Source organism: Petromyzon marinus, chromosome 83, assembly GCF_048934315.1.
Source record: "Petromyzon marinus isolate PM22_M1 ecotype Great Lakes invasive population chromosome 83, UKy_Petmar_22M1.pri1.0, whole genome shotgun sequence".
NCBI classification, from domain to species: Eukaryota; Metazoa; Chordata; class Hyperoartia; order Petromyzontiformes; family Petromyzontidae; genus Petromyzon; species Petromyzon marinus.
In genome coordinates, this window is record NC_133748.1 from 6,351,369 (window position 1) to 6,362,729 (window position 11,361).

An 11,361-nucleotide genomic window follows, 5' to 3' on the forward strand; every position below is an offset into this window, starting at 1 on the left:
CCACGCTGAGATCACGACCTTTAAGCTGTGTGAGAAGAAACAAAGCGCCTTGACAAAGGAATTAGCATATAATTTAGCATTGAAATGGCTGAGTGATTAGCTTGTGACTGGTCACAGAAAAGGCTATGTTAAAGTTAAAGCATACACATCCGCAAAGGCACCCCTTGACAAAGGAATTAGCATAGAATTTAGCATTGAAATAGCTAAGTTAAAGTATACACATCCGCAGAGGCACTCCTTGACAAAGGAATTAGCATAGAATTTAGCATTGAAATAGCTGAGTGATTAGCTTGTAACTGGTCACAGAAATAGCTATGTTAAAGTCAGAGCATATACATTCACCGAGGCACCTAGTACAAATCAAACAGGAGAATTTAGCATTGAAATAACTAGGCGAATTTAGCATTGAAATAACTGAGTGAATTTGCTTGTGACTGGTCACAGAAAAGGCTATGTTGAAGTTAAGGCCTACACATCTGAGCTATTCACAGTAACTGGGTATACAATACAATATATAATGAATACTATATAGTGAACCAATAAAAAAAATACTAGAATATATAAATTACCTCAATGTTATCAATAAACTCTATATTCTCCAATCAGCTAAGCTACCAACAATAAGTCGTTATATATCACAATGCTATATGGCGAAAAATGGGTGGATTCTTACCCTCAACTTTAGCAACACAGAACGGACCCGTAGCTATCCGAGAGAAGGCGGAGTGTGAGAGAAACGTCCAGCAGGGGAGTGGTGACGTCACTGAAAGAGGCAGGGCGATTGGGGCGCTTCCTGTTGGGATTTTGAGTTGAGTGGTCACACGCAGCGTGAGCTGATGTTGAAAATAAAGAGGAGTGTTTCATCTCAACTTTCATCCGGTGGACTCATTACACATACATACTTAATGGTCAAAGACAGTTGTACGTCGTACAGTGTACACGCTTTCCATCGCTGTACCACAGGAATGTACATATGGGAGGCTGATCGATGGCTCATTGTGCTCACAATTCTAGATTTAAAGCTTCCACTCCAGCGCTGTCCTCCAGACAGTCTCGTCCCTTCACCTGATGAAGGCCGCTTGTGTTGTGGCCGAAACGTCGTGATTTTTTGTTATTTTATTTTCACCTACGTGACTTTACCCAATAGAACCAAAGAGTATGTGCTCACAATGTTATTTATCTGTTTCCTGGGCAACGAGAGGTACAGCGACTGTGTACCCTTGCCATGATGTGCATGCACTTATCATTTATGTTTTTAGAACGCACTTCTCTGACGAGTTTCTTATTTTTTTTGAAAAAAACTATTTTAAAGTTTTTGTTGTAAAACATTGTAATTGTAATAACGTGCCTTTCCCTAGGCGATGTCTGGAGAGGACGAAGAGGAATGCAGAAGCCAGGCTGACGATGAACTTGCACAAAAGCTCAGAGATGTGGGTCTTGACACAGTTTACTGGAAACAGAAACTGCGTGAGGTTCTGCTCATTTCTAATGCACAGGCCCTGCTTCACCTCGACCAGCAGGACAGCAGAGAACTGGACTCACATTTCCGTAAAGAGTGGGAAAAGCGGGCATTTTATAAAATGCTTGGCATTGTTGCTGCTGATGGTGTTGTCAGTGCTAAAAAGGCAGTGAGCTTGGCTCCACATATACAAATTGATAATCTGTTGCCTTCTGTCGTGTCTGAGAGAATTCACGAGCCTGCCCAAGAAATATGTCCATCTGTTTCAACACATTGTTTGTCAGATACAGATATTTTACAAAACGCATCAGGGGGTCTTGCTCTAGAGGGGGTTTATATGAGTGGAAAGTTAGAGGATGCATTAGAAAAGAGAGGAAAACTCTTGACGAGCCCACAAACATTCCGGCTCGTGGGTCTGGTCGGCAAGTCAGAGACAAAACAACACGAGTTTATTTCTTTCAATGATGAATCCATGTTCAGGAAGACCATGGAAGTCATGGGCTTCAGCAGCACTGTCTCCGAGAAAGGATGCGTCTCGTCCTTGAGTAGAAAACCAGCCTTAATGCAAGTCAAATCAATGAATCTTAAGGAAATGCAAAATACTCAGACTGATCATTCCTATCTTTCCAGGACACAGTTTACGTACCTGCCCCTAGCCTCAGGTAATCTTCATATGGCACAACTCAGGCTGTCTGAAGCAGCCCTGAAGGAGCTACAAATTATTGAGAATACGTTGGAAAATACAAAGGAAGATTTTAAAAGCAACGTGTTTTCCAGCATGAGCTGCAAATTCTTCCACAATTTTGGCTCTCACGCAAACGAGGGTCCTCTCCAATTTGGAGGAATTTTTTGGAGGAAGGCATCAGCTAAAGGTTTCAGTTTACATCAGCAAGATGAAATAAAACTGCTCTTGTCTGAGTTATTCGAACCAAACATTGGTGCCGACTGCGGCAGTAGTACAACGACTGATACAGGTACTGCAATGACAACTGAGCCAGCTCCAAGTGATTCTGGACATTACAGCCCGGTGCTCACCGATGTGATACAGATGACTGTAACCACAACAGGGGGTAATCCTGATGTACATAATCTCCCTCAGTGGGAATCTGCTATTGTTGTCAACAATAGGACATGGTCTCTCATCGACCGAGGAATCAGGTTTATACCAGTATGGGACATCGTCCTGTCCAATCATAAATGCGATTTTAAAGATGTCCTGAAGTTGGCCAGTGATCTTCAAAAAGCTTACACCATTTTAACAAAAAAAGAAGTACATAATTATCCAGAGGATGAATTGGCTGACATAAATGTCAAAGCGCAATCGATAATGGAAGATGCGAAGCAGTGGAAAGAATCTGACAATGACACTCATCTGGAAATGCTGGCGGATCTAAAACAGAAGTTGTATGAATGCACAAAAACTAACAGGAGCTGGATTGACACGTGTCTCTCACACCCAGCCCTTCAGGAATTCTTGACGCGGATTGTATCGGCATACAAGCACTCTTCTTGTGACGAAACCGATTGGATAAAAATAAAAATGCGGTACCTATTGGAACCCAACATCTATGCAGTGGAGAACTTCCCCAAGCGCTCCTCGATAACGCAGTGGGTGTATGGGTCTGATACAGTCAGGGTTCTTGATGCTGAGCTAAATGCCCTTGGCAAGACATTTACAGAAACAAAGAAACAATTAAAAGAAGCGATGGATGCACCGACTTCTTTTGAAACTGCACTGAATGAAGCAAAGGTGAAGGGAACCAATGAAATCACATTTTCCCTCAATTCCCTTTGCCGGTGCTTCCGAGAAATGGAGCGGATGGAGGAGGAGCTCCTGTTCATTTCATGTGCTGCTGCTTCAGGGTTCCGTACAAAGGAGAGATCGTTCGACCGCCTCCTCGACTATGAAGACGTTAACTGCCTTCAGCACCAAGTGGACGCGGCACACAGCGAGTACTCAGCTCTCAAATCTCAAAGTGCTCTCAAGGCTCAGGCGTACGTCCTCTTGAACGGTTTGACTACAGGAGTACAGTCTAATTCACGGACCCCCCTGGAAAAAGAGGAACATCTGACGTTCATGAAATCCTATTTGGATGCAAACATCTGCACCGAAGTATCAAACGTGGTGCTGGTCTATGATGGAGGCCCCATTGACTGGAACCGACTCGAGGAAACTTTGAAATCTCTTGTTGCTGGGACACTGACTATCACATTGGCTCCTTCGCAGACATCGAAGGTTGAGAGTGAAACAGAGGGGATGAAAACGTTTATGAATCTGTGTAAAATACTGGGGCTTCAAGAATACTACCCGAAAAAAATGCACACAAAGCATATGTGTGTTGTTAAGTCAGAAATACTTAAAGAAGCCCCAATCACAGAGGAAGAACTTGTTCTTCATTATTTGCAGAAACTGATGATGTTTGACTCCGAAGCACGGTATGTTAGTGTTCTGGGTGAAAATGAAAACAATGAAACCATGCAGAATGAAAACTCTAATTATGAAAAGTTTTTAAACCATGATGGTATTGTGAGTAGTCAAGATTGGTCTACGACAGAAACTCGAAGCCATGTTCACCCAATGGATTTGCAAATGGCAATTTTTCATTGTGGAGACAATTTTGTGAGGCAGTACATTTACACCAAACTCTCGTTTTGCCAGTTTGCACTGCCGCTTTTAGTTCCAAATCCTTGTAGCTCAGAAATAGAATTCCCTCTATGGGCATTCCGACAGATTAAAAAGAGCTGGAAATCCCGTGCTGCATCTACTGAGATACAGCAAACCAACCTCTGTACGATTGTTAACGCTGACACTCCTCTAGTGTCATTCATTAGGTTTGGTGAATCACCCGCATCGAAATCTCAGATGCTGAACTCTCTGCTTGGAAAGCAAAAGAATGAAGTTTTCTTTCATAGACACTGCAGAGGCAGCAGCAAGAATGGTCTCCTAATGGAAGGAGTCACAGAGATCGCCTGGTACTGTCCAGGTGGGAGGGATGATGACGTCTTTAATGACTGCATAGCGTTCACAAATCTCCATGGAGATGCGAGAGAGCACAAAAAGCAGGTGCAGTTTCTCCTCGAGATATCCACTGTCAACGTGATATTAATGTCAGATTATGATAACAATGATGAAGCTAAAAGCATTTTGGTAGATTGTCTAAATTCTCCAAAGCCTTTACTTTGCCTTTGGGCTGACAAAGAACGAATCTTGGGTGGACATTATAAAACAAAGGTAAAAATTGGTGTCAAGAATAGAAATGAGGCTGAACTAATGGATGAATTGAAGTCAACCCTCAAATATATGTTGGCCAATTCAAAAAAAAAGGTTACAATTAATGATTGCTCAGCCATCGCTAGACAGTGCGGCTTCAGTGTTGATGAAGATGATGAACAATGTAAACAAGGCGAGTCTATGGCAGGCGTCTTATTGAGTCTTCTGAAGGACAAGCCATTGTCTTCCATGAAGGAGACTTTTCTGCCTCTTCAAGGTAAATTGTGGCACGAGTGGTGCAAGAAAGACAAAGAATTCGCTCGCTTGAGAGTAGAGGGGGACCAAAGCGTGGAAGAGTACAGGGACAACATTGCAATTGAAAAACAATCAATACGGGAAGCCCAGCTTCACAAAGCATCTCCTCTCAATAAATTAATGAGATCGTTCATTGAGAATATGGGGCATCATGCAGACTCAGTAAAACAATACTCACTGCATTGGCTACAAATCTATTTAGATAACCTGTCTGCAGGTAGCATATCACAACTTCATCAGGAGTATCACCAGGCTCCGAAAGGAATACTTGAGTCCAGGAGAACAGTTATTGGCAGTAGGTTACTGTCTATACAACAAGCAGAGCTGGAACGAATATCAGAAAAACATGAGGCATCCTCTTTTGGAATCCATCACCTTTTCAGGGAAGTTGGGCAGATCTATGAAGCGTCACAGACACCGCGCACAGCTGACAAGCCCTCGGCTGCTTTGCCAGGCATCGCAGCAGATTTGATGCTCTCTGGGATCCCTCTTGAACTCATGGACGGTGATGCCTCACATGTCCCCCTCACTTGGATTTGCTCAGTTTTGGACGAAGTTATTGAAAAAATTGGGAACAAAAAACTATTTGTCCTCTCCATACTGGGCATACAGAGCAGTGGCAAGTCCACGCTGCTGAATGCAATGTTCGGTCTCCAGTTCCCTGTGGGTGCTGGGAGATGCACCCGAGGGGTCCACATGCAGTTGGTGAAGGTGGACGAAGAGTTCAGCAAAGAGCTGGGATATGACTTTGTGTTGATAGTCGACACAGAAGGGCTCTGTGCCCCAGAGCTATCAAATGCGACACCCACTCTTGACAATGAACTGGCTACATTTGTGATCGGCCTTGCAAACATGACCGTGATCAATACTTTTGGAGAGAATCCCTCTGAGATGCACAACATTATACAGATCGCAGTGCAGGCATTTCTGAAAATGAAGCAGGTGAAATTGTCACCAAGCTGTGTGTTTGTCCATCAAAATGTCGGGGATGTGACTTTAAAAGAAAATGTCATGGATGGAAGGAGACTCTTCCAGGATATGTTAGACGAGATGACTCGCACGGCTGCAGAACAGGAGCAGTACAAAGCTGTTTCATTTGACGAGGTGATTGGGTTCGACGTGCACTCTCAGATCCATTTCTTTTCTCACTTTTGGGAAGACGATCCTCCAATGGCTCCGTCAAATCAAAGCTACTTCCAACATGTTAAAAAACTTAAAGATAGCATCATCAAGACAAAAAGTCACGTTTTAAAAATATCAGAATTGAAAAATCGTATCCGAGATTTGTGGAATGCATTGCTTTCAGAAGACTTTGTGTTTAGCTTCAATAACTCCCACGAGAGTGCAGCTTACAGCAAACTTGAAGACATGTATGGGAAATGTACTTGGAGCCTTAGGAGTCATCTTATTAAAGAAGAGAATAAGATGTATAATATTATTAATAACAGGACAGACGTATTGTCTAGTTTGACTAGGTCAAACATTGAGCAAACCCTTTCTCCAAAATACAACGAGATCAGAAAAGACATTGAAACATATTTTAATCGACTACATGCTGCTGAATTGTTGAGTCAATGGAAAACTAACTTCATCGTGAAATTTGAAACAATTAAGGACGAGCTTGTGACTGATAGTTACAAAAAAATTACTGTTTTGAGGAATCAAAAGAGTGTATGGAACTGTCTGGATGAATATAGATCCAGCTTTGAGGATCAGCTTTTAAAAAAGAGCAAGGATTTGGCTTCGAAACTGAAAACCTCTGGAGTGAAAGATGACTAATTGGAAAAAAAGTTTGAGATAATGTGGGAAGAATGGAAAAATGAAGTGAAAAAAAGCGTTACCCCACCTGGAAAAATAGCTTTTAGAATGCAAGCAGAAAATACGCTTTATGCACATTTTAAAAGTGAAGACAAATTATCCACAAAATTGATAAAAATGTCTGAAAATAAATCATTTTTGTTTTGTCATGGAGAACATATTGTGGTTAAACGAAAAGGCGTCTGGAATCAGGTTAATCCATTTTTCTCTTCCACTATTTTACAGGAAACTGCCATCGTCCAAAAAATTACAGAGGATGCACGCTATGTAGCCGGCGAGGTTATTAAATCTCTTGAGAAACGAAAGCTTGGTTACAATCAAACCGATCTGCATAACGTAATAAAATCTATGCTGGCAGCTGTAGATTCAAGTTCCAAACAACATGCAAGACTAAAGGTCACAAATATGTATATGCTAGATTTAGCAATACACATATTGGCAAATGCTGAAGTGAGGTTTCAGAAAATAGATGATGATTTTCAGAGGGCAAACGATCCTCTAATATATTTCAGCAGCAAGAAAGAAGAGTACTTCAACAGCTTTAAGATTCGATGTAACGGAGATGCAAACATAACTATATTTGCTGAAATTTTGTCTAGAAAACTTAAAACAGCCATGCACCAGGCAGTCTGTGACAAAGCCAGCCTTGAAATTGTAGACAAAATGAAGTCCGATTGTCCGGCATTTAATGGGAATCGATCAAATTTAGAAAACTACATTTTGATACATTTAGCAGAGAAGGAACAATTCGTGGAATTTAAGGAATACATTCAGAAACCAAAACAATATTTTGAAAAATACATTACAGAAGGTGTTGAGGAATATTGCTCAGCAAAAGAAAATATTAAAATTCGAGAAATATTTGAGTCCTGTCTTGAGTTTTACACGGGAAAAGTTTCCACTGCAATTACGAATTCAATCACAGCCGTCCAGTCAAACAAAGGCGATGGATCATCGTGGCTGGATGAATTTTGTAAACAGCTTGGTGACAACATCCATTTCCCAAGGCACAGTTTGATTAGAGCTGACTACAAAGACATACATGACATTCCCTGCTTTAGATATGAACTAGCCACAACATTGGAAACCATGGTGGCAGAGTTGAAAAAAGAATATTCTACAGCATCCATAAGGGATATAGAAGACGTAAGGAACAAACCTCAAGACATGCTACGTGAACAGATGAGTGGGTGCTGGGTGCAGTGCCCATTCTGTAAAGCCATCTGCACAAACACAATACCCGGTCATGACGAAAACCACCGCATTCCGATTCATCGGCCAGAGGCAGTGACAGGGGGGAAATGGTGTAAAACAGATACTTTTTCCATTGATATTTGTACAAGTTTAGTTGCAAGTGACTGGTGGTTAATGCTTTCAGAAGACAATGAAATACCATATAAGGATTATCGTACAGCAGGGCCAAAATATGCAAGTTGGAACATCACGCCGGACTTAACCGTTCAACCATATTGGAAATGGTTTGTCTGCAGATTTAAGTCAGACCTAGAGAGGCTTTACAAACTACAATTTACAGGCCGTGGCACCATTCCAGAGGGCTGGACAAAAATTACAAAGGATGAGGCGATTGCAGACTTATGGAAGAAATAGTTTCAACACAATTATCAAGTTACTAAATGGGAACAATTGCTCAATGCGACGTCAGTTTGTAATTCGCCTTCTTCGTGCTATAAATGCATTTTATTTACAGTAGCCCATTAGATCTTGATCATTAAACAAACTTATCCTTTATTTTATATTTCACTATCATTTGGGAATGGTGTAGCTTTGTGTGTTCTCTGATTGATATCGTAATTAACATTGGCGCAAAACTCAATTACAACGTTATCATTGGTTGACATCATTTGGCCAATGCTATGTCATAGATATTTTCAGTTAGTGGGCCGGGATGAGGTTGATGAATACTGAGTTTAGTCAACAGCGGAATGGGACTTAAAATCTTGGGCTGCTTCGTGCTTGTAAAGAAAACCACTTCTCCCAACTTGGAAGAAAGTGCTTGGTAATTTCACTGAGTAGCTCGGACTTCTGGTGTTTCATAGTCATTTGGAATTGGCATAAACGGCATCCTTTGCTTGAGGAAATAACGTAAATTACTTAGTAGGTTGAATATGTTATGTGAACGGATTGCCCACTGCTGATCACAATACAGCCACGTATGTCATACATCGTTGCTGATTATAATTTAAGCGCTATCCAGGCTCAACCTGCTCATTGTCTGAGATATGTTCAACCTATATAAGCGTAGTTTTAAAAGATGTGAAGTTTAAACACACGAATCTGCACTGTGAAAATAACTTTCTTGTAGTGCATTACGTATTTTAGCAATTCTGAAAACATGATATTGTAAACATTTGTGATGTGTAACTTGTTCGTGTCAAAATCTTAAGGTTCACATTGCTACTTGTCTCGTTCATAAGCACCAAATGCTTTTTCCATGTGAAGCAGTCAGTGCGTATCCATGCATACCATGTCACATTATTGATCCTTTTTGTTTAGTCAGATGATACAATTATCTTTGTGTGCTTTACCTAGCAGAGTGGAATTGGCGAGTAAATACTCACTCCTTCCGTTCTCCTCATGATGCACATGTACCATTGTGTTGGACAGCATCTTGAGATGTGATTGCCTTTAGACGCAGTCTTAATACAAACTGCCTTGTATTAAACATGATTATATATTTTAAAAGGACTTGTGTTACCAGTCAAGCACCCGACCCATCTTCTTTCTTATCCAGTTTGCATAAAATTAGTACTACTTTGTCACATTTAGTTACAAGCTTCCGCCATTGGAATGTAGAGTTTACGCTGCTGGCTTAAGGCTGTAAAATAGATATGAGGCAATGATTGGATATAATTATTACCCTGCTCTCGTTAGAGTGAGAAGATGTTGCCACTCCGATTGAAAACAATCTAAATGAGTTTCCCTGAACATGGCCCTGTTACTGTGCGAGATTGTGATTGCTATCGGCAAATCTGAAAAACCGTGTCTTGCATTGCAATCGTGAAACATTACATCACGGCAACCCGATTCGTTTTTGTCAGTGCTGGACCTCAAAGGACAATAACTTGAGGTTTGTCCTGCGGTGATTACACACATTATGTAAGCGTGGTGAATTGGAATTTTGTATAATCACTCGACTGTCTTGACTAGTTTGCTTGAATTGTAATGCTTTTTAATGATTTAACGTAGTGTTCAGACGTATGATTTAATTTGAATTAATGATAACACGCTTCTGGTATGTATTCATCATGTTGCTAATGATTTAATTAATCTTGGAATACAGTGGTGTATTTCGTCTCTGGGTTTTTGTAGGTCTATGTAACTTGGGTAATTGTGATTCTGGAGTTGTCTGTTCAATCACACGGTACCTTGACATATATCTTATATGAATAAACTTGAGTACTATGACAATAAAAATGTATGTCTCATATGTGCGAGAGTGTGTGTATGTGGAGGAGAGCGGTAGCGCAGTGGTTTGTACAGTGCTACTCGAGTGATACCCTAACTTACCCTGGCCCTCCTGTAGGGTGGTATTCATTCATAACTTAGTACCTGGTGTGGAGTGAAAACATCAGCGTCAACGAAACCAAGGTGGCCAAGGCATAGTTCTGGTCACAGCACCCATCACGAGTTGTGACAGTCTCAGTAAGCCCTCGCTAAGAGCATTGCAAAACAGGGGACAGTGATCAGTCGGTGGAGAGTAAGAATAGTAGGGGAGTGGTAGTGTAGCGGTGAGCACGCTGTGCTATAAACCCAGCAACCTGAGTTCGATTCCTGTTCATGGCCAACACAGCGACTGTTATATGAATCAGTCCTGGGCCCCCCCTTTCGGTCGACAAAGCCTCAAATGGGTACATGGTGTGTTGTGTAAACAACATCACTGGGGAGACCGGACGTGGTGCTGGCTACCCACCCCCTCGTGTGTGGGGAAGAGGAGTTCTGGAACTCTACGAGATTTGCCCACTGAGTTGCATGCAAGCGCGGTTCGTCCACTAGGGGGCGGTGGGGCGCCAGCCTCCAAAGCAGCTGGATATGAGATTTTTTTTTTCAAAAAGTACTTTTTAAAAATACATTGTTTTGTAGTGTTAAAAACAATTAAAATATAATGGGTCTTCAACGTGAATTGCCTCATGAAGATACAATTTTAAGTTTTTTTTTTTAATTGGAAACCGCCACAACACAGTCTGAAGTGTGCCTTTGGGAGGTCTCGGGCAGCCGTGAAGGTGTCAAGAGTGAGAGATCTTCCTTCATTCATTGCGATGAGCTTCGCATTTTTGCCACGCCGTTTGAGACCCATTCAGGGCGGTGAAAAAGGCGCCCACGTCTGTAATGACGACGTCACAATGCGAGGTTGCACTGCAAATAGAGCAGCAGCTCACGGCCTCCACGCTTTAGGAGGAAACAGCAGCAGTGGCGATGGCAGCAGGTGCAGTTAACGAAGAATTAGCAACGAACATTGCGGAGTCTTTCCTAAATATTCAATTTGAAAGGGTTTGTTGAGTCGTGTCAGCTGATCTTTACCGTATGTTCCCCGCATATA

The 11,361-nt window shown here is 41.6% G+C and overlaps 1 protein-coding gene across 1 annotated transcript; it reads left to right on the forward strand.

The window, feature by feature from the left end:
• The first annotated feature begins 660 nt into the window (after positions 1–660).
• LOC116937831 (interferon-induced very large GTPase 1-like) lies at positions 661–10,242 on the forward strand. The gene has a single exon (XM_076057605.1). It carries the CDS (start codon positions 1,362–1,364, stop codon positions 6,762–6,764), a length of 5,403 nt encoding a protein of 1,800 aa, XP_075913720.1. The 5' UTR covers positions 661–1,361; the 3' UTR covers positions 6,765–10,242.
• Positions 10,243–11,361: the final 1,119 nt, after the last annotated feature.

Bases quoted from the DNA above. Each gene is read 5' to 3' on its own strand.
- LOC116937831 (XM_076057605.1), top strand. From the start codon at position 1,362: ATGTCTGGAGAGGACGAAGAGGAATGCAGAAGCCAGGCTGACGATGAA.